Genomic DNA, 25,400 nt, shown 5'->3' with positions numbered 1-25,400 from the left:
GAAGTTTGTTAAGTCCATTGAATAGACTTATAAACGAAAATTTCCTTTTATGTCCTTGTAATAGAAAACTTTAGGTTACTCCATGTGAATGAATTAAACCATAGTTCTATTGGCTTTCTTCTTAGTTTCTTATCTTGACAATCCATTACTTGTTTAAACTCACAATGGATTTTAATCACTAGTGTCTCCCAAGTCATAAGAAGGTGAGTTCCTAGAAACTCTCCCACTACGACAAGGCACCGTGAATTATGTCTAAGAAAACTAAATGGTATTGATCTCTTCGGTTGTGACAAGACAACAGAGGCAGTGGGATCATCATATGTTATATAAGATGATAGAACACTTTTGGAATCAAGAATTAAATATCTCCTTTATTTGCTACTTGTTTTCGCACTTAGTCATTATCTTAGAAAAGTAGTATTTGTAAGAACAAACACTTTCTTATCTATTGACAATGGGATGGTCCACCCCTAATCACTTAGAATAGCTAAGAAACCATGGTTAACGATTCTAGCTTTTCTTAAGATTTTGATTAGGTCATCCATGAATCTAGTAATGATTTACATTAAGTATACAACCATTACATCATTCCGAAATTGTATTACCATAGAAGGATTTAGGCAACGACTAAAAGAACTAATCATCAATATGCAACTCGAAATTTCGGGGAGGTAAGTTTGGATATAATTCAAAAATCAATTTAATGATCTTTGAACTGCATATCTACTAACTATTTCTCCACCCCTATCAGTTCGCAAGATCTTTAACCACTTACCTTAATGGTGTTTAACCATTGCTAGAAATTAATGAAATTTTTCAAACATTTCAAATTTCTTTGCATAAGGTATAATCTAGAGTTATCGTTTTAAGAATACAACGAAAAACTCATATCCACCCCCGAATGTACATTCATCTCGCGAATGAGATGAACTACTTTCAGTGGATATAGGCATATTAACTCTTTGCAGAGATTGATCTTGTCAAATCCACTATGAACAAGATACAAATGCCATAGATTAAGAAAATGTGGTAGTGTCTATGATGACATAGGTTTAGTTACATCAAAGAGTTCTTAGAATACTTCAAGTGGATCCTGTCACGTAATACCTAACTCACATTCCATACGGTTTAATCCATTAATAAAAGATGGATATTAAACACTTGAGAAAGTGTAATCGTATTGTATCCGGAATTAGAAATATAAGAAAATTTCGTTTGGATTCTAAAATTAAAGTCAAAGACTTAAATTCAACCAAATATAATGAGTAATTCTTTCTTGGACCACCACTACTAATACAAACTCTAAGTCAGATTTGCCCATACAAGTAGGAGATTTCTAGGATTGAGGATTTATATCAATTGGGAATAGAATTTCGGGATTATAATCATATACATCATTTAATTTCTTAAGAGAAAATACAATGACATGAAATGATTTATAAACCATTCATCCAATGATATGTTTTGAAGCTAATTCGAAATGAATAAGCTAAGAGGAATTAGGATAATTTCGTTTATAAATAAGAATCCAACGATGCTTCGATTAGCGAAATTCAAAGTAATCTTATTTATACAATCTTCTTGTTTCATATCGTAAAATACTAGTCTAGGGTGTCATCAATTGATGAACAAAATGTTAGATGTCGCATATACAATATTTATCTTTCGAGATCTTACACTATTATGTATGTCTAATGGTGAAAATCCACTAGGGATTTATCTCATTAGAAAAACAAACATGTTAGACCAACAATGAAGATTCGAAATTAAACTACAACTTAATAACATAAATTAACATGGTTCAATATAAATTCATACACAATTCGTAAATTATAAACATATAGCAAGTAGGAATGACTAGTGAAAATACTAAAACATACAATCCTAAATAATTTCCAAGGTTTTCAATAAACCGATACAAAGGTCCCGTAGGCGAGAGTCAAAGCATCATTTATTGAATAGAGTTGTCACTCATCTAAAATAAAAACCATTCTAGCAACCTTTTATTCGATCAAAATAAGAATCCAACGTTGTCCCGGTAGGCGAGAGTCAAGGTTATTCTCATTTTATGAGCTTCTACCATTGTTTCATGTTTCATAAGTTTATCTCTAAGTAGTCACCGTAGGGGAGAGTCTAATAGAGACGAAAACTTACAAAACACTTATCAAATGAAATCTTACGGTGTTAAATGCGTTCAACGAATAACCATCCATAGGGGGACGAAGTCTAGCGTCTCGAGGTTATATTGAAAACATTTAACTTTTGTAAGACCAACAATGGAGATCGAATATCTTAATAATAATCAAGCTCATTATTTAAAGTGAGTTGTATTTTCTTTGATTCTCTTTATTTAATTTATTTATTTTAAATATATATTTATTTAAAATTTCCAATTTAGAATGAAAAATTCTAAATATAAATTTTAATTTAATATTTATAAATTTTACTTAGATGGATATGAAAATAACATGAATTATTTCCATCTTAGTAATAATTTCCAATAAATATTTAGAAAAATATTCAATTTAAGTTGTTACAAAATTAATATAAATTAATTTACAACTCAAATTTAATTTTCTATAAATATATTTTGCATTTCGAAAAATTAAAGTATTTAAGGATACAATTTTCGAAAATGCATGTTAAAATAAAAAATTAATCCTGGAAAAATTATTCTAATTTAATGTTGGCCCAAAATTAATTAATAAAATTAATTTACAACAAAAAATATAATTTTCCTATTTAATTAAATATATAAGAAAAATTTCAAATATTTAAGTATGATGATGAAAATCAACTTAAATATTAATTTTCTATTTAATTAAATGCACTAGAAAAATACTTCAAGCAAAAATATCATCTATCTAGATTTTCCTTTGACTAATTAATTCAATTTCTAATAATATACTTTAATTCAATTTATTTTAAATTAATCAATAAATGAAAAAATCATTGATTTAAGTTGATCCAAGAATTAATTAAAATAAATAATTAATTTACAACTTAATCTATTTTTCAAGATAAAATTCGAAATTCTAGCATTTAAGAAATGCAATTTTGAAAAATTGATTAATAAAATAAAGAAAAAATATATTTTGAAAATTATTTAAATTTAGTTGAAAAATTAAATTTCAACTAAAAATAATTTTCTTTTTAATTAAATGTCATGAAAAAGAAATATTTAAGTATGATGATTAAATCAACTTAGATATTTTATTTTCAAATTAATTAAATGTATTAAATTCAAGAAATAAATAATTAAGTGTAGAGAATGCTTAATTATTAATCTCTAGTTTAATACTAGGAAAAATATACTTAAAATAAATTGTACCAAAATTAATTATATAAATAATTAATTTCACAATTTATAATATTTTCCTATTTAATATTAGAAATAATAAGTAGTCTAGAAATAACTATCTAGAAAATATCTTATTTGACTAAGTATCTTTTCAACAAAATTTGAAAAAATATCTAATTTAAGTTGTATTAGAAAAAATCTAGAACCTAAATATTTTTCAAATTTAAATTTAATTAAATATCAAAAATTAAGTTGTAACCACTTAATTTGAAAATATTCCATTTTAAGTTAATATTCGAAAAGATATTAACTTAAAAAATATCTAAAGAATCTTAATAACCAATGCCTAAAATTCCTCAACTTAATTTTGAAATTTGAAATTCAAAAGATATTCAGATTTAAGTTGGTTAGTTGAAGATAACTAAATATCAACTTAAATAGGAATATTTAATGAAAAATTTAAATTAAGTTCCAGAAAGAATCTAGATGGTTATAATTCTATATTTAATTAAATACAAGAAAATACATATAGTTTAGCTTAGAATATAAAATTCCTTAAACTATATTTTTCTTAAATTAATTTCAAAATAAATGAAATTAATTATGTTGCTAATCAATTTTATTAGGTTAAACTAGTTTAATTAACCTAGTACGATCATTCAAATCGAGCAAATGGGCCTTCACAATTGGGGTGGTTTGTGTGAGGGGGTGCTGGGTTCAGTATGTCGTACCCACTTCTATGGCTCCCAACTCTTACACAAGGCCCAAAAGAGAGGAATTTAACCTTAATAAGAACAACTGTTATTAATTGAATAAGCCCAAAACTAAATGGGCCTAAATAAAATCTATCAATGACTATGACATTTTATTTAGCAACATTAACCTATATGCATCTATAATAAAATTAAACACATAGGCTCACACAGGCACACTTTGGATGGGTCCTATCATGTTGCTAGGTCATACACAGATGAAAGAAGATTGTAAATATACCTGTTACAAATTATTATCTTGACCAAGGGAGCCATCGTATCATTAGATACGGCAAAAAGTAACCATGGCTATTTGCAATCAAGTAATAATAGGTTTTAAAAACTTACACATAAGCTAAAACACATACTCCTGCAACAAGGTTAACTGGATAGTTGGATGTAGGATTTATTTAATTTTAAATAAATATTTAATTTCGAAAATAATTAATTAAATAAATAAAAAAAAAATTCGAAAATTTTTAAAAAATTAAAAAAAAATTCGAAATTTAAAAAAAATTTAAAATTAAACCTACAATTTTTGAAAAATTAAGTTTCAACCAACCTAAATATCATTTCAAAAATTTGCTAACTACTTTTAAATTTTAAATGTTATTTTATAAATAAAAATTAAATAAAAAATTAGAAAAGATAAATAAATATCTTTTTCAAATTTTTAAATGTAATTTAAATAAATAAAATAACAAAATTTAAAAAATTAGCAAAATATCTTATATCTATTTAAAATTACATGATTATAAATATCTTATTTTAAATTTAAATATGGTCAAAATATCTAAAAAGATTTAATTAAAAAATCTTAAAAGATAAGATATTTTTAAAATATCTTAAAAGATATTATAAATATCTTTAAAAGATATTATAAATATCTTAAAATATCTGACCTTAAATTTAAAAAAATATAATCAAATTTAAAAATAAGATAGATTTTTAAGCAAAAAGATAAATACTAATTCTATTCAAATTCAAATTACACTAATATCTTGAATTAAATTAAAAAAAATTTAAATTAATTCAAAATGATAATTAGAATTGAATTAGGAATAGTAATAGTATATATACAAAACCATACAAAAAATTGGAAGTTAATTCCATGAAAAAGTATGAAAAATTGAAGAAAAAGGAAAAAATCCGAAACTGTACGGACAGTTCTGCGATCATGAGAAACTATCAAGACAAATTTCCGATTTTGTCAAATCTTCAAAAAATCATAACTAATTCAAATAAAATCCAAATTGAGTTCTGTAAAAGGCTAACTTGCTTAATTTTTTCCATACTATCCAATAAAAATAATTCCAGAAACGAAATCACAATTATTGTTCACGAAAATTTCACAAACATCAATCAATCATCAAATAACACTCAATACAACATGATACCATCCAAAGAACATACAAACAATCGTTTTAAAGTCCAAATTTCTTGCAAGTAAATCAATTACCATGGCTCTGAGGCCAGTTGTTGGAAATTATTTTACCAGGATCTTAGATCTACTCACAAGTATGTTTATTAACACCCTAAATATGAACTTTCTAAAACGATGAAATAAACACATATAAAGTTTAAGAAACCTTACATTGGGTGCAGCGGAATATAATGACTCCTTCCGTTCAGATATCTAGCCCTTGATTCCTTTCTCAGCAGAGCATTATCAATATCCGAACCCGGATCTCTTTCTCTGAATCTTTGATGCTGAAACTCCTTTGCTGATGATCTTTCTTCACGATCTTCCTCACTATGATTGAGGTATCACTTGATGTGTGTGGGCACTACTCTAATCACTAAGAGAGGTTCGAAATATTGAGGAAGAAAAGAGAGAGAGAGTGGCGGCTAGAGAAGAGAGTGGAGGCTCAGGTTTTTCTGATTCAGAAAGTGTGTTTTTCCTGAAGCCTTCACTATCTATTTATAGCATTCCTCTAGGGCTTGATTTGAATTATATGGCATTAAAATAATGAAAAAATCAATTTAAAAAAGCTACAAAGGTGGCCGACCATACACTTAATGGATTGGGCCTTGGGCTTTGCAATTTTGCAATTTTAACACCTTTTGTATCTGATTTTCTCAAAAATGCCAATTTCCTAATTCAATCATTTAAATGCCAATTCTAACTATTTAATAACTATAAATAATTATTAAATAATATTGTCATTTATCATATTTATTAATTGCACCATACAAAGTATCATAATTAACAAATATGCCCCTGTTAACTCTTTCTTTACAATTTCGCCCTTACTTAGTGAAAATTTCACAAATAGACATAGTCTAATTCGTGAATTATAATTGATTAATCAAAACCAATTACATGAGTCTTACAAGCAATATTATCTCAACTAGTGGGGGGACCATGGGTCTATATAACCGAGCTTCCAATAAGTAGATCAAGAATTTAGCACTAAAATTCACTAACTTATTAATTCTTCGTTGAATCCACGCATAGAACTCAGAATTGCACTCTCAGTTATATAGAATGCTCTATATGTTCCACCATATAGACACATCATTAGTTATCCATTGTTATAATCCTAATGTGATCAATGATCCTCTATATGAATGATCTACACTGTAAAGGGATTAAATTACCGTTACACCCTACAATGTATTTATTCCTTAAAACACTTGACCCCGTATAAATGATATTTCAGCTTATGTGAAATGAGTACTCCACCATTTATGTTCGTTTGGTCAAGCTCGAAGGAGATCATCCTTTGCTTACTATTCGCCAGATAGAAGCTATAGATTCCATGTTTATGATAGCGCTCCCACTCAATTGCACTACCGTGTTCCCAAAATGTACGTATCACCCTGACCTAAAAGTAGGCTTAACTAACAAATCAAAGAACACGAATAGCCTTTCAAGATTGAGCCTAATCATATCAGGATTAAGATCATTTGATCTAGGATCAACTAGGCGATATTGACTTGAATAGATATTACGGTAAGTTTAATAAATCTAAGTCAAAGTTCAATATCGGTCCCTTCCGATGCATACTCCATGCATCCAACCTGAGCTTTACTTTAACCAATGTTCTGGAAAGAACATAGTATTTCTCCAAATACAAGTAAACTCTTGTTGTAGATTATCATATCAGTAAAACCCTGTGTCTGATAAATCTAGGAAACTTTATTCACATAGTCATGTTTACTTTCCAATGTGTTGACGACACAATAAACAGGATCAAGTATGTGAAAAGGGTTTCAGATGAATTTATACATTATGTACATATAATCATGAAATAAATCATGTGAACCATGCAACATTAAATGTTATTTCTGATCTATATTAATAAACAAATCTGATTATATTGAAATGAGTTTTATTTAGGGCATAAAACCCAACACGGTTCTCACAGATCAATCCAAAGAGAAACAAAGTTTCTCTCTCCAATCAACACCCTTTCTTTGATATATATTCAGTCAAAGCAATAAAGAAAGAGTCAAATGAGACTCACTTTTCCACAATAATGGTTCGGCCCAAATAGAAACCCAGCCCAATAGAAGACAATACAAACCCTAATATATATATATATGATATCTTCTCTAACCCTAAACTAAAGCTTCGGCAGCCATCACTTTATTTCAAAAATCAAACTCTTTCAAATATCTTTTCTCTCTTTCTCTCTACGGCAGCAACAAGGAAAAATTCCTAGGGTTAGGGTTTGTATATTTTTCCCTTCTCTTCTTCTTCTCTTCAACACAAATGGAAGCTAGGGTTATGGGGTTCTAATGTGTTCTCTTATCTTCTCCTTCTTTTCAACCGAACCTAGGGTTTCTTCAAGCTTCTCCTTTTCTCTTCAAATGGCAGAAATAAAATGGTAAGATTTTCTATCCTTTCTTCTTCTTCTTACAGCAAGCTTGTTCTATGGTTTTCTAGGGTTTTGATTTCTTAAAGCTTCTTCTTTTCTATTTAATGGCAGCAAGAGTTTTATGGGTTATTCTAATATTTTCTTTCCTTTCTTTGCAGCTACAAACCGAGACAACAACAACCCAAAAACTCACTCCCTCAAAGCTTTACTCACTCAAAACCGAACCCCCAAAAATCCCCTTTAACTTTCGGCCAAAACATATCAAACCCGAAAACTCAAGAACATGAACACATACACAAATACACATACCAGAAAATAATAAGAGTGAGATGAGAGAATGCAAACAGTGATTAAAGTAGATGACACCAAAACTTTGATCTCGGAGTTCGCCCAAAACAACCGGCTACTTCTCCGTCAAGCCCTCAAAGCTTGAATCCATTCATCTCAAAATAGGTTACAATCTTTGATTTACAACTTTATATTTCTCTCTGTTTTTCTCACTTTTGATACTAACAAAACTCTCTTTTCTTTTACATGAACACTCTAGGAGGAGCTCACATGGAGATAACAACCCTAAGCCAAAAGGCTCTCTTTTCTCATGTTGTTCTCTCTGGCTGTGACTATTTACTTTTGTTGTATCTCTTATTTTTGCTCTGAATATTATTGCTTGTTGTATCTGAGAAAAGCACCTCCTTTTATATACTGTTCTGTGATCTGATCTAGGGCAGAGCCCTAGTGATATTTGTAACTGTTTTTTAGTTGTAACTGTCTTTGTAACTGTCTTGATATTTGTTGTATCTGATGTAAGGGTATATTTGTCAAACCCTATGAGTGGTGTTATTCAACTTAAGGGTAAATAAGTGAATCTGTAACAACAAATTCCACCCAGATTCTCTTATTTACCCAAGGATAGTTGATAATGCTATGAGGGCTTGAATGACCCCAAAGGTCAGTACCATTTGTTTATCCCTAGCAAGTTCAGTTTGAACTTAGCTAGGACAAACACCATGGTCTTCATGTTTGTGACACCTCCTTGTGTCACCTTGTTTTTCTCTCTTGTATAGATCAAGTCACAAAACCCTTCCATTTGGTTTTGTGACTTTCTAAACGCAAGTATAACACATGTGGTCTTCTTTAAGTAACTTAAAATCCATATGATAACCAACCAATGTATCTTCCCAGTCAATACCATATACTTGCTAACAGCAACCATAGTATATGTTGTATCTGGTATGGTACTCAACATGAAATACATCTTTGAACGAATCTCATTAGGGTTGAGGATCTTACTCATATCCTCCAACTCTTTATTTTTCTTACTGCATTTTTCTTTATGTCTAAAAGGCCACATATGTTTCACAACACTCCTTCCCTTGGGTTTTGTAACACAAACCCAAGTCTTCTCTTTACTCAATGAGTCTATCTCTTCTTCCATAACACAGTTCCACTTCTTAGCATTTTTGCTCTTCGTAGCTTCTCCACAACTTTCTGGTTTATTCTTCTGTCCTTGCAAAGCACTTAATAGTGCATAGGCAATGTCTTCATTCCAAATGTTGAAGCTATACTTAGGATTCTGTCTAGGTGCTCTTTTAACTTTGTCTCTAGTCAACTGATAGTCTTCCAACTCCTCTACTTGACTTTCCCTTAGGTTTCCTTGTTCTAACTGAACAATGATTTCTCCCTGTTCCACTTGAACAGTATTCTCTCCCTGTTCCACCTGAACAGTGTTTTCTCCCTGTTCCACCTGAACAGTGTCTTCTCCCTGTTCCACCTGAACAGTGTTTTCTCCTTGTTCATCACTTGGAGTAGTAGGTCTTAGATCAACGTTGATTGAGTTACCTGCATGGTTAGTACTAGGGCAAGAACCTAAAACATTTGGGTTAGTAGCAATGCATGGAAAAATATTTTCATCAAATATTGCATCTCTACTATTAATAGTTTTAAAACCTTTTTCTCTTACCCAAAGTCTATACCCTTTTGTTCCTTCTGAATATCCCAAAAATACACACTTTAGAACTCTAGGCTCTAACTTTCCATCTTCTTGGTGTGCATATGCTGCACACCCAAAAACTTTTAAGTGGGATAAATCTGGTGGTTTGCCGGACCATCTCTCTTCAGGGGTCTTTAACTCCACAGCACTTGATGGACTTCGGTTTATCAAATAAGCTGCTGTGAGTACTGCTTCTCCCCAAAATCCCGTAGCTAACCCTGCTTGGAACATCATGCACTTGGCTTTATTTAAAATAGTCTGATTCATCCTCTCAGCTACTCCATTTTGTGGCGGGTTTAATCTTACAGTCTTATGCCTTTGAATGCCATTGTTCCTGCAATACATGTTAAACAAATCGCTGCAGAACTCTAGACCGTTATCGGTCCTAAGAGTCTTAACTCTTTTGTTAGTTAAATTTTCTATTGAAATTTTCCATTCTTGAAATTTTGCAAAGGCATCATTTTTATTTTTCAAAAGAAAAACCCATACTTTCCTAGAGTAGTCATCCACAATAGATAGAAAATAACTACTCCCCCCATGAGTAGCTGTATTTTCTGGACCCCATACATCAACATGTATATATTCTAAAATTTCTTTAGAATTATGTGTCCCAATTTTAAATTTAAGCCTATGATGCTTACCCAATGTGCAATGCTCACAAAAATCAACTTTACTTACTTTATCCTTGCATAAAAGATTTTGTTCACTCATAATTTGCAAACCTTTCTCACTCATGTGCCCAAGTCTTCTATGCCATAAGATTGCCTTAGAATCTTCAAGAGTTTCTGTTGTGTTGTGACAATGTGAAATTGGTTCTCCCTTTAGGTAGTATAATCCTTCTTCCTTGTAGCCTTTCATTATGGTAATTGAACCTTTGCTTAGTTTCATTGTACCTGTCTCAATCTTACTCACAACACCAAGGTCATCTAGCATACTTATAGAAATTAAATTTCTAGCTAAGTTAGGCACAAATCTTACACCTGTAAGAGTTCTTACAATACCATCATACATTTTAAAGCTCACATTACCTGAGCCTTCAATATGGCATGTTTGGTTGTTACCTAATATGACCTTCCCTCCCTTGGATTCCCTGAAATTAGAAAGTAAAGATCTTTTATTAGTTATGTGAAAAGTGCATCCTGAATCTAAAATCCATTCATCTTTGAATTTAGTTGCAGTGATGTAAACTTCTCCACTCTCATAGCCATCACTTAGATTGGCTTCATGCTTCTTTCCCTTTTCCTTTGAGAAATGATTTTCTCCATTATTTGAGTCACCATTGCTACCATCTGTTCTTCCTCTGTTACTTCTCTTCCAAAAATAACAGTCTCTTCTGATATGCCCCGGTTTACCACAGTGATAGCAGCCTTTAGGATCTTTCTGTCCTCTTGATGGAGACTTCCCATTTCCATATCTTCCACCCTTGGAAGAATCTTTGTTGTTACTCCTTCCCCTATTGTTCCAAGGCTTCTTCTCATGAGGCCTTCCTCTACTCAAGTTCAGCTCACCATTAGAGCTCCCCAACTTGTCATTCTTCATCTCTAAGTCCATAGACTTTAGTGCAGAGATGACTTCATCTAGGGTAATCGAAGTTCTTCCATACTTTATTGCTATCTTTACATCCTTATAGGATTCCGGTAATGAGTTGAGAATGATGATTGCTTGGTTTTCATCACTCAATGCTTCTCCTTCTCCCGAGTTAGCCAACTCTATATGCATCTTCAGAAATTCATCTAAGTTGTCTTCAAGACTTTTAGATCTATTCATCTTGTAGCCAAAGATCCTTTCTTTTAGAAAGATCTTGTTTGTTAGTGACTTTTGTTGGAATTGCACTTCCAACTTCCTCCATATCTTTGCTGGAGTTTCTTCCTTATCAACCAACCTAATGATTGCATCACTTAGGTTGAATATGATAATCCCAGTAGCTGTTTCAAGATACTCTTCTTGCTGTATCTTTGTTGTTCCTTCAGGCCATTCAATGGGTTCTTCAAGGACCCTCAACAGCTTCTGTTGTGCCAGTAGAGATCTTATTTTCCTCCTCCATATTCTATAGTCACCTGATCCATCAAACTTATCAACATCAACTTTAAAATTACTCATATTGTATTTGTTAAAAAATCAAATTAGATAAAGGTTTAGAATGTCCTCCAAATCTCCAATATCTAATTCCTCCTCTTCATGTCCATCCTTGTGTTCTTGATTTTCAATATCTTTCAAACTTGCTTCTTTATTGTATTATTTTGAATCTCTTTGCGGAAATAACTTGGCTCTGATACCACTGTTGGAAATTATTTGTTCTAACCAACACACTTTAAGAAGCAAAATTAATGTTATATGCAAATTGGTATTTTTCTAATTTTACTTTTATATTATGTGTCCACAAAATAAAATTGGTAATTTTATATCTAACACATTTTGCAAACTTTGTTTCAGCCCAAAGATAACAGCCCAACAAGAAATCAATATCAAGCTTTTATGTACAATATCAAAAGAACCAATCAATGGTTCGGTTCTCACAGATCAATCCAAAGAGAAACAAAGTTTCTCTCTCCAATCAACACCCTTTCTTTGATATATATTCAGTCAAAGCAATAAAGAAAGAGTCAAATGAGACTCACTTTTCCACAATAATGGTTCGGCCCAAATAGAAACCCAGCCCAATAGAAGACAATACAAACCCTAATATATATATATATGATATCTTCTCTAACCCTAAACTAAAGCTTCGGCAGCCATCACTTTATTTTAAAAATCAAACTCTTTCAAATATCTTTTCTCTCTTTCTCTCTACGGCAGCAACAAGGAAAAATTCCTAGGGTTAGGGTTTGTATATTTTTCCCTTCTCTTCTTCTTCTCTTCAACACAAATGGAAGCTAGGGTTATGGGGTTCTAATGTGTTCTCTTATCTTCTCCTTCTTTTCAACCGAACCTAGGGTTTCTTCAAGCTTCTCCTTTTCTCTTCAAATGGCAGAAATAAAATGGTAAGATTTTCTATCCTTTCTTCTTCTTCTTACAGCAAGCTTGTTCTATGGTTTTCTAGGGTTTTGATTTCTTAAAGCTTCTTCTTTTCTATTTAATGGCAGCAAGAGTTTTATGGGTTATTCTAATATTTTCTTTCCTTTCTTTGCAGCTACAAACCGAGACAACAACAACCCAAAAACTCACTCCCTCAAAGCTTTACTCACTCAAAACCGAACCCCCAAAAATCCCCTTTAACTTTCGGCCAAAACATATCAAACCCGAAAACTCAAGAACATGAACACATACACAAATACAAATACCAGAAAATAATAAGAGTGAGATGAGAGAATGCAAACAGTGATTAAAGTAGATGACACCAAAACTTTGATCTCGGAGTTCGCCCAAAACAACCGGCTACTTCTCCGTCAAGCCCTCAAAGCTTGAATCCATTCATCTCAAAATAGGTTACAATCTTTGATTTACAACTTTATATTTCTCTCTGTTTTTCTCACTTTTGATACTAACAAAACTCTCTTTTCTTTTACATGAACACTCTAGGAGGAGCTCACATGGAGATAACAACCCTAAGCCAAAAGGCTCTCTTTTCTCATGTTGTTCTCTCTGGCTGTGACTATTTACTTTTGTTGTATCTCTTATTTTTGCTCTGAATATTATTGCTTGTTGTATCTGAGAAAAGCACCTCCTTTTATATACTGTTCTGTGATCTGATCTAGGGCAGAGCCCTAGTGATATTTGTAACTGTTTTTTAGTTGTAACTGTCTTTGTAACTGTCTTGATATTTGTTGTATCTGATGTAAGGGTATATTTGTCAAACCCTATGAGTGGTGTTATTCAACTTAAGGGTAAATAAGTGAATCTGTAACAACATATAAATTTTTGTCACAATACTTTATAAAATAAAAATTAAGCAAAGAAAAATATAAATAAAATGAAACAAAAAAAAACTAGTCACGCTAACCTCACCTAGTATTTATAAATATGTATTGCTGTGTTATATATTGGCCCGACTGACTGACTTTTCTTAATTATCAATTAATTATTAATTGACATATTGTAATAAATTGGAGTTCACTTTTATTGACCATATAAAAAATCGTGGACAAAAGGATTTTTGCCTCCTTATCAACCGACTTTTTCGATTCGCGAGTAGGGTGTTACCTAGACGAGGTTGCAAATTATTAGTGATGAAGTTATTTTCCATTGATGAGAGTTCACTCCAAGCAGGAGATCACATTTACAGCTTCAGAAACGCACACATCTACTCCCACCACGGTAACAATTAATTAATAATTAACTTATAATTATGTTATAAGGAAATTAATATTTAATATTTAAAGTGCAGGAATATATGTGGGGGAAAATAGAGTTATACATTTCACAAGAACAGGAGGTAATAATGATGATGATGATGATCACATCAAAAAAATCAAGAAGAGTAGTAATTATAGGTGTGAAGACTGTGGATACAATCCAAAGAAGAGAATAGGGGTTGTTAAGTCATGCCTAGACTGTTTCCATAAAGACCATCGACTTTTTCGATTCGAGTACGGTGTTTCATCAAAGAAATTCCTCCTCAGCCGCCGCACGGGAACATGCAGCACTGGATCTTGCATCTACTCCCTAGACGAGGTTGTTCGACGAGCCACTGATATGTTAAACTCGGTCGAGGGGTTTGGGGACTACATCCTTTTAGAAAACAACTGCGAGACATTCGCAGTGTTCTGTAAGACTGGCAAACGAGTAAGTTTGCAAGCTTTTTCTATGAAAAATAAAGGGATCATTGCTTTTAAGGACTTCACATCCCAATCTTTCTCTTTGAAGAACACTGCTACAACTATGTTTAATTTGGCCGTGACACAAAAATTTGATACACTTCGATATGATATAAGGGTGCATCAACAAGATTATGATGGAGATGATCGATAATGATCAACCAGAATGATGATCAGAGAAGATGTTTCTTTTTATATTTATATTGTTGATATTTGGTTGGTGATCGTATAGTATCTTACATTTCGAAATGTATATATTCATATTCCATTGAGATAGTGTGTTCCCAATTTAAATAAAAATTTGAATTTTGTATATGAGAATTATTTCTTAAAACTTATTGATTGCTTGTACATTTTAAGTTTTAAGAAAATTATCTCTATTTTAGGCCTTTGGGGTAGAATCCAAAAGCTTATCCAAAATTAATGTTAGATATTTTGGGGCAGGGCTTTGGGATGCTCAGTCCATCTCCAATGGCACACTAAAAACTTAAATATAGTGTAATTTTATCTACAAATTAAATGGTACTGCTACAGAGCAAGAGATTCTCTACATCATCTGGTCTCCAAGCAAATGCTATAATAAAACTACAATTTTCTGTACGAGAATGGAGAGTCAAGATGTGCAACAGATTTTTCGAATCTGCCATTTAAGTATATATATAGGTCTCCCAATATGTTCTAAGAAGATCTCAAGTGTGGAATGTGAACTGTTGTTGATAGAGAAGATGTGAATATGGAGCTATAGACATCTTTCATATGCAGGAAAGGTCATTTTAGTCAACTCCATTCTTGTTGCCATTCACTCCTATTGGGCTCAAATAATGGTCTTGCCTAATTAAAAAAGTCTTGCAAGTCATTGATAGGGATCTGTAGAGATTATCTTTGGCATAGTGGCATGGAAGGAAGTGTGTAAATTCCAAAAAAGCTTGGGGGTTTGGAATTTAGATGCTTGGAAGAGTGGAATTAATATTGCAGCTACGGGTAAGTACGCGTGGGCTTCGGCTCAAAAACAAGACAACTTGTAAGTGAAATGGGTTCATGAAATTTATATGTAAGGTTTGAATTGGTTGGAGTACGTATAAAATTCACCAAGATAGTAGTTGGTATTGGACAAAAGTAATAAAGGTAAATGCTGACCTGCTACTAGATTGAGACCATGAAATACTGGACTCGAGAAGCTTGTGACACTGTTTTTTCAGCGTACATTTAGTAAGAATTGTTTTGATCAGTTGATGCAATGAATTGGTATTGGATCAAATCAATACCAGTTTAAAGAAATACTTAATTGGATTGGGAGATACAAATTGTAAACAAAGCAAGACGAGGAGAGACATTTACATTATGGTGTTTAATGCTTGTGTATATATGATTTGGAGAACTAAGAACAAAGTTTTTTGGGATAAAGAGGTCCCTACTGTGTAAAGAGATATGTGCAAAATGTTAAACAGGTTATTTGTATTAGAATTAAAGTCTTAGACATAAAGAAAATAGAAGACACTGGATGCACCATTTGGTTGAGACTTATTTGTTCAATCTATATATAAATAACACAATAACGTGACACTTTAAAATAACTTTAATCTTATTATCTTTTCTTTCCTTAATTCTCTCTTTTTTTTTTTTAATTTAATATCAGTTATTAATGAATTAAAAAATTCAATAAAAATTTAACAAAACCTTATATTATATATAAAAATATTAATAATTATTGTTTATTTATTATAAGCTATATATTTTTATTAAAAAATTATCAATTTTATATCTCTTCTTATTATATAATCTAAACCACTTATAATCCTAAATCAATAAATTTATCAACAATAATATGTTGATTTATTATACATGCGCTTTATAATACATTCTAAAGAAATTTTTAGTTACATTTTTATGGAGGATGATCAACACCATATGAAGCCAAGAATATGTTAGGATGATTAACAATTAACTTTGACCCTTAATATTTTTTTGAAATACCTTTTTGAACTTTCCAAAAATTTGGTCTTTAGTCTTTTGGTTTCAATATTACACATTACACATTACAAAGTACGTAACCGCTTCATCTGTAGTTTGATGGACTTACGAGGCATTTAAGTTTTGTAATGATGATTCATAGTATATACTATATCATATTTTTCTTAATTTGATAAGTCGGTCGTCCCAAATTAATTGGAGACTAGCTGTAGTGTGTGTAACTGAATCAATAATACATGGTCCTGTGATCAATTAAAATTTTTAATTTTAGCGCAATTGAAATATATTATGTATGTTTTCAATATTGAAATAGAGATTTTAGAGTCTAGTAGTGTGTATTACTAATTAAGGATTTTTATATTTTGATTTTTTATTTTAAAAATTTGTATAATTTGAATTTAACTTTAATTAGTTTTTTTAATATATGTATGTTTTTCAATTATTTTTAGTTTTGACGTTTGTTTTAAATTAGTTTTTTATTTATATATTTTGTTAAATTATATATTTGAGTCCTATATATTGTAAAAGTAAAATATTTTATTTATTTTAATATTTATATGTATAATAAAAAAATTAATTCAAACAATTTTATTAAATTCTTTCTTCTATTGATTTTGATAATGTTTTTTTTGCTACTGACATCAATATTAAATGTAGTAGCGGCTATAAGTGAGATGTGGTACTAAGAATTGTTGAGAAAAGATAAATAATAATAATAATAATAATAATAATAATAAGTTATGATTATGAGATTTAGAGCAAAAATTACATGCAAAAACTCAAATCACATATTTTGACAAAATATATAAATTAGGGAGAGAAGCATTGCATACTATCCTTAGTTTAAAATTGAATATGTCACATTAAAGTTTTTCTAGCCATGATCAAATTGCCATATATTTTACACACAAAATTACATACTTGCATCAATTCAAAGATATATATATTTATGATTAATATATAAGAATATATATGACAAAACATATGATAAAAGAAAATAATAAAATATAAAACTATATTATAATTGTTATATATTTATTATTTAAAGATTAAAATGTGGTATATTATATATTAATATGAGATTAATATATATTATGTGTTGGAGGTTATATTATATCATATATAGTATAATAATACACATAAAATTGTAACATAAGTTACAAATCTGAAAATAGATTGTAACTTAAAAATCAAAATTGATAAATATGTAATTATGTGAGTTGTTACATATGGGAGTTATGGAATTAATGGGATAAGTTTCTAGCTATCAAAAACTATTACAATACTAATTATCATTAATTAATTGGGTATTGGGACGTTGAGAAAAGATTTAACTCGGAGAGGAGTTACATTTTGAGTTCTCTGGAAACAGTTGTTTAATAGTTGTTTTTATGTTGTTTCATGGTTGTTTTACGAACACCTGGAACAAGTTTTTGAAAACGTTCATAAACGTACATAAATTAATTGAGCATGTTTCCAGCTCTCTTGTCCAACGTTTTTATCCCATTGAACACCAATTATAGTGTTGGTAACAGCCATGTGATGAAAGGATTTGATTTTCAATGTAATCCTCAAAACACTATAAATAGAGGTCTTGAGTTTACTTTGGGAGAGAACAAGTTTCTATCAAGAGAACATATTGCTAGAAACACTATAGGCTTGATAAATCCAGAAAACTATTTTCATTCTTTTCTTTTCCCTAAGTGCTTGTGGTAGGAGAAATAAGCTTTTAGACAGAGGTGTAAGACCTTGTTCAAGTTTTGCGATTTCCTATTATATACTACTTGTGGTGTATGTGGTGTTAAGATTGCGCCTGTCACATCTCTTTTATATATATGTTATTTATATATTGTGTTTCATGTGTAGCTTATATCTCTATTCTCTATTTTATGTGTATATTTTGTTTAGTGTTGTAACATTATTTAATCTGTGAATTTGTCATTTGTATTATTTATCATAAATTTATAATCTTGTTGATGTGATATTTTTATTGAAGCACAACAATATTTCCAACAATAATATTGTGAATAATATAACAATTACATAATAACCACATAAATATAATTAGTGATCTTGCTTTAAGCACCAAATACATGAGTGGGGTAAGAGTTTTGTCAAACAAATAAACAAAAAAGAAAAAAACGTGAGGGGTAGTGGCTGAAAAAAATGGAGTTTTGTCAAATAGGGTTAAGTTTAATTAGGATAGTTTAGAGTTATATGTATACTAGAAGAGAATTACGTGGCGAGCCACGTAAATATTAGTTTTATTTTAAGTTCTAGGGGTTTTTGTTTAAGAATTTAGTGACTAATTGTAAATTATGTTATAAACGATACGTTTTATAAAACTAATTGTTAAGAATGTCATAACATAAATCTATAATATACACATTGTTATTCAAATATTTTATGTTTTAAGCGACTTTTTTTATATAGAGTTTAAATTTTATATTGATAATTGTTATTTAGGGTGAGTATCGGTGTAGTTTTTTTTAATTTAAAAAAAGATTGTTTAATTTTTGGGTTTAATTATTGAGTTTAAACGTTAAACAGTCTGTTAAGTTAATCGATATTAATATTTGTTAATTTTTTATTTATTTGTTAACGTTTAACTAATAAAAAAAATATCAAAAATTTGGGACATACAGTTTGTTATGTTAGAGAGATATGTGGCTGAGATGATTTTTTTTAATTTAAAAAAAAAAATTGTTTAATTTTTTGGATTTAATTATTGGGTTTAAACGTTAAAAAAAGATTGTTTAATTTTTTGGGTTTAATTATTTATATATTTTTGAAAGTTAACCCATATTAATATTTGTTAATTTTTTATTTATTTGTTAACGTTTAACTAATAAAAAAAATATCAAACATTGGAGATATACGGTTTGTTATGTTAGAGAGATATGTGGCTAGGATGACTTTTTTTAATTTGAAAAAAGATTGTTTAATTTTTTGGATTTAATTATTGTGTTTAAACGTTTAAAAAAAGATTGTTTAATTTTTTGGTTTAATTATTTATATATTTTTGAAAGTTAACGGGAGGATCAAACCTATCGTTAAATTTAACAGAATATTCTTTTATTTTTAAAGTATATTCTGTTAAACTAAGAAATGCCGTTAGATAGACACTTTTAATATATAAAGATATAGATATTATTTTTAAGAAAAAATATAGATATATACTATTGATTTCTCTTATTTTTTTTTCTTGGTAGTTTTTAAATTTAGAATTTTTTTTAACCACAAATTTAGGATGTTTTAGAAATGATATATAGATAGAATAGATATATTTTTTAGTTATACGATTGAATTTTTTTTTGGAAGTTTAAATTTAAAATAAATTAACATATATATATTTATATGAAGATTTTGAAATACAAAATAAAAAAAAATTAAAAAGAGAAGAGAAAAATAAATTTAGAATGATTTCACCGCTCATACTTTTCTTTTATATGTATATATCATTTTATATCTAATTTTAAATATTTTTAATAATTTTTCTATTTTAAAATTTATATTTTTATATTTTTATTTTAATTTTCAAAATATTTTATTCATTAATGTTAACCCAACAAATATAAATGAAAATTAATAAATATATTTTTTTAAAATAATATAACTAATATTTAAAATTGCCACAAGAAAGACGACTATGTTGAATTTTGTATAAAGAGAGTTACAAATTTTTGTACATATTGTTGCAGATGGAATACACATACATGCACTTATTTACAGAGAGAGAGAATGATATATATACTTACCATGAAGGGATATGATATGTGTGTTGGTTTCTGTAAGTGTAGATGTGATCTCCTTCCTTCAACTTGCTCTCATCAATTTTGTGCCATAAATCCATAACTATCATATTTTTCTGAATGAACTTAATTAAATGCAATAAGAAATAATAATAATATATAATATTATTGGTATTCTGTATATATCCTCAGCTCAGTTCTTACTATATATATGGGAATAATTATTCTCATATATATTGCCGTGTTATATTGGACTGACTGACTTTTCTTAATTATCAATTATTTATTAAGTAGTACTGGCATTAACTGCCATATTGAAATAACTTAGAGTTCACTTTTATTGACCTTAAAGACGACCCAATAATAATTGTACTCTTTATTCTTAACTTCTAAGTAAGATGACAATTTTGAAGCAAGTTGGGATAATTTACAAAAATTTTGTGGTATTGATTGAAGGTGATGTTATCATGTGTTGGTAAGTGCTTTGCAAGTTCACAACAAAACGTGTGGACTATTGGTATACGATGGTAGGATTTTTACCACTTCAACTGACTTTTTCGATTCGAGTACAGTGTTTCATCCAAGAAATTCCTTCTCAACCGCACAGGAACATGCAGCACCGGCTCTTGCATCTACTCCCTAGACGAGGTTGCCCGACAAGCCACTGATATGTTAAACTCGGTCGAGGGGTTTGGGGACTACATCCTTTTAGAAAACAACTGCGAGACATTCGCGGTGTTCTTTTTGTTGAACTTTGACTCAATTTATTTATTTATCTATATTTGTTAAGTTGTAATTTTTTTTGGTAATTGTTAATTTTGGGAAAGGGAAAAGTCTTTAGTGGCCAAATTTTGATGAGTTTTTTTAAGGACGCTTTGGAATGTCTTGGTTGCTAAATATTTATGTGTATGAAAAGGCATCTATATGATTATTGTATGAAGTGCGAAATTAATGAAATATATATGTACTACATATAAGTAAGAATCAATATATACCTCCCGCCATTGATTTTTTGAGTTTCAATCCACTACTAAAAAATTTTAAATTCCCGTCAGTTTTACATAGTAGGGATCATTTACCATATATCTGACAGTTCATGGGTTAGTCCAGTCCAGGTTGTTCCAAAAAAGTCTGGGATCACTATTGTTAAAAACGAACAAAATGAGTTAATCCCTACTAGAGTCCAAACTGGGTGGAGAGTGTGTATAGACTATAGAAAGTTGAATAGTGTCACTAGGAAAGACCACTTCCTATTACCCTTCATTGACCAAATGCTTGAAAGGTTAGCTGGCCATGCCTATTATTGCTTTCTTGATGGGTATTCGGGATATAAACAAATCCCCATTGCCCCTGAAGATCAAGAAAACACTACCTTTACTTGCCCTTTTGGAACCTTTGCATATCGTCGCATGCCTTTTGGTCTTTGTAATGCTCCTGCAACCTTTCAAAGATGTATGATTGCAATATTTTCTGATATGGTTGAAAGAAATCTTAAAGTGTTTATAGATAATTTTTCTGTGTTTGGAAATTCTTTTGATGATTGTTTGCACCATCTTTCTCTTGTTTTAATCTGTTGCAAAGAAAATAATTTAGTTCTTAATTGGGAAAAATGTCATTTCATGGTTAAAAAAGGAATTGTCTTAAGTCATGTGATTTCATCTCAAGGGGTAGAAGTTGATAAAGCAAACGTAGATCTTATTTCAAAACTTCCTCCACCTAAGATAGTAAAAGAAATTAGATCATTCTTAGGCCATGCCGGTTTTTATAGAAGATTCATAAAAGACTTTAGCAAAATTTCACGCCCTTTATGTTTTTTTTTTTGGAAAAGAAAATGCTTTTGTCTTTGATAATGAATGTCATGTTGCCTTTGAAAATTTGAAAATTTGAAATCTCTTTTGACTAGTGCACCCATTATTTGCCCTCCTAATTGGAAAATGTTCCTTTTGAAATAATGTGTGATGCTTCTGATTATGCAATTGGTGCTGTTTTAGGACAAAGAATTAACAAGTTACCTCATGTAATGTACTATGTTAGCAAAACTTTAAACGAAGCTCAATTGAATTACACTACATTTGAAAAAGAATTTCTTGTTGTTGTGCTTGGATTAGAGAAATTTCGGTCTTATTTGTTAGGATCTAAAATAATTGTCTATTCTGATCATGCTGCATTAAAATATCTCTTATCGAAAAAAGATGTTAAATTTTACACGTATATATAATGACTCAGCACTAATATACCAATTAGCTCAACACGTATCAAAATATGAGATAAAATCAAAAAAATATAACATAATATTATTTTTTATTCTTTACTCTATAAGGAGGTAATAAAGTTTTCTTCTTGATACAAATAAAAATAAAAATGCATTACCTAAAAAAATAAGATAAATATTATATATTATATATAATTTTTAAAAGGAGAAAATATTATATTTAGTACAATATTTTTATAAATTACTGTAATGTATAGTGTACAGTAGTATTTTTAAGTACTAACTAATTAAAAAATAATCATGATAATAATAAATAAATCATATATTTTTTTAAAAAAATAATTATTGAGAATATTATAACTTAAAAATTTAATGACAACATTATAACTTAAATAAAAAGTATATTTATTAATTATTAGAGTAAATTACACAACTTACATCTTTTAAATTGATGCATTTAATTTTTACTCTCTCTTTCAAAATCTATTATGTTACCAATTTTTTTTTAATCATTCTACCAATTTTACTCTTATTATTTCACAATAGTCTTCATTCTTCTCTAATTAAAATTTTGTTCCAACTTTCTCACAATAGAGATGTTATTATAATTAAATATTACTTTAAGTTAGCTTACGTGATGATTTATTATACGGAGATAAAAGAGTTAAAATTGATATTGTGTCAATATTTAAATAATATATATTTTAAATTTTTGTAAAGAGAAATGTCTCATTTTAAATTCTGCCCTAGGCCTCTCAATACCTTGAGACGGCTCTGTCTAGTTCATATATATGCAAGAATGGCATTCATATTTTTCTAATTTATTTATTTTTTTCCATAACTTTTATTAATGTAGGTAAAAAATCTACTTTTTATTTTTTTTATTTTTACAGAATGAGTTTTTTTTTTCAGAATTTTTACTGAATGAGTTAATTTCCCTTCGAATTTTTTTTTTTTAAAAAAATTGTGTAAAGTAACTAACTATTTTGAGTTTTCATGTATAATTTTTTTTAGATCTTGATATCCATAACTACAATTTTTTTGTGAGTAATAAGTTACATATATCATTTTATAATATTTTAGTAAAGGTATTTAAAGTTAGGTTACGAATGGGCATTGTATCAATCTTTTGTGAGATTCTTTAAAGTAAAGTAAACAATTTTTGTGATATTCTTAGCACACAAATTAATATGTTAGTAACAAATTACGACTGTAAATTTTTTATATTTTTACTATCAAATTGCTATCTTGGGTAACTAGTTATCGTCATTCTAGGTAACCAAGTACTTATATTTTAGATAACTAGATACTTATATTTTGGATATTCAAGTACTTATATTTTTGGTGACTACATAAGTACTATCTTGAGTAACCAATAACATATATTTTGAGAACCATGTACTTATATTTTGGAAAACTAAGTACTTAAACAAGTTGGGTAACCAAGTATATTATCTTAGGTAACCATCTACTTATATTTTAAGCAACTAAGTACTTATATTTTGGGTAACGTGAGTAACTATCTATTTATATTTTGGGTAACTAGGTACTTATATTTTAGGTAATTGTACTAGTTACTTTTTGGGTAACTAGGTACTTATATTTTGGGTAACCTAGGTATAATCAAGTACTTTTTTTTGTGTAACTATAAGTACTATTTTAGATAACCAATTACTTATATTTTGAGTAATCAAGTACTTATACTTTGGGTAACTATGTACTTATATTTTTGACAGCCAAGTACTTTTATTTTAAGTAACTAGATATTTATAGTTTGGATAACATGATACTTATATTTTAGATAATTACACTATCTTAATTAAGTAATCGATTACTTATATTTTGGGTAACCCGACACTTATATTTTAGGTAACTAGGTACTTATATTTTGAATAACAATATACTTATATTTTGGGTAACTATAATATCTTAAGTAATCAATTAGTTATATTTTGGGTCTACTTATATTGGATGATAAAGCTCTTATGATGAGTGTATCATAAGAATAGCCACGAAGGAACCCCAATTATAATTGAAAATGTAAAAAAAAAATACAATAATTAATAAAAAATAAATGTTAGCATAACTATGTAATATTAAATTTTGAAAACAAATAAAAGAAAAATAAATAAATAAGAAAAGCTAGAAACGGTGGAAGATTAAGAGAAAAAAAAAATTAAAATCTTAAAAGAAGGGAAAATGCAAAAGGAAAAGAATAAAAATTATGAAGAAAAAAGAAAAAGAAAATAAATAGAAAATGGAAAAAAAATTAAGAAACCAAATGAGAAAAGAAATAAAAGAAAAATAACAAAGAAAATAATAAATGAAGAAATATATATAAAAAAATAGAAAGACAAATAATAATTAGAAAAACGGGAAACATATAAAAAAGGTGTGCATAAATCATTCAATCTAATGACAACTGATCGATTTAATTACAACACACTGCTTCTAAAGGGGGTTTTTATTGGAATGTACATCCAACATCCAATCAAAATAATTAGTATTTTCATTTAGTTTGGATGAGTAATTAAATTTTATATTGTTGTACGTAAAATATATATGTATATATAAAAGTTAAAACATTAAAATTTTACTCTTTTTTTTTTTTTCTGGATTGGATGGATCCAATATCCAATCCAATACATAATAGACCTAAAATATTAGATGGATCCAATCCGATCCAAAATATACTAGATCTAAAATATTAAATAAACTTAAATTAAACCAATAAATATATATGAAATACATCCAACGAATTGAACCAATCCAATCCAACATCTAATAGATGTTTGATCGATTGGATGACTGAAATTAATTGGATCGAATGGGATGGTAAAATCT

At 29.1% G+C, this 25,400-nt stretch overlaps 2 protein-coding genes and 1 long non-coding RNA gene across 6 annotated transcripts in view; 2 read left to right on the top strand and 1 right to left on the bottom strand.

Moving 5' to 3' along the window:
- Positions 1–20,541, bottom strand: part of LOC115724056 (uncharacterized) — a 35,635-nt gene extending 15,094 nt beyond the window's left edge. The window contains exon 1 of one of the 4 annotated variants that reach the window (XM_030653511.2): positions 20,351–20,541. The gene's annotated coding sequence lies outside the window, so the exon portion shown is untranslated. Of the gene's footprint in view, positions 1–20,302 lie in introns of all 4 variants that reach the window. The other 3 variants (XM_061104447.1, XM_030653513.2, XM_061104448.1) reach the window with 3 other exon arrangements.
- Positions 7,426–8,635, top strand: LOC133031114 (uncharacterized). Its single transcript, XR_009684600.1, has 2 exons — positions 7,426–7,886; positions 8,036–8,635. It is a non-coding gene; the product is annotated as an uncharacterized LOC133031114 (long non-coding RNA).
- LOC115724055 (protein LEAD-SENSITIVE 1) lies at positions 13,908–14,846 on the top strand. The gene is made up of 2 exons (XM_030653508.2): positions 13,908–14,121; positions 14,192–14,846. The coding sequence occupies exons 1-2, from the start codon at positions 14,034–14,036 to the stop codon at positions 14,773–14,775; spliced, it is 672 nt and encodes a 223-aa protein (XP_030509368.2). The 5' UTR covers positions 13,908–14,033; the 3' UTR covers positions 14,776–14,846.
- Positions 20,542–25,400: the final 4,859 nt, after the last annotated feature.

Source organism: Cannabis sativa, chromosome 9 (genome assembly GCF_029168945.1).
Source record: "Cannabis sativa cultivar Pink pepper isolate KNU-18-1 chromosome 9, ASM2916894v1, whole genome shotgun sequence".
Classification (NCBI taxonomy): domain Eukaryota; kingdom Viridiplantae; phylum Streptophyta; class Magnoliopsida; order Rosales; family Cannabaceae; genus Cannabis; species Cannabis sativa.
This window is presented reverse-complemented; position numbering and strand designations above follow the sequence as displayed.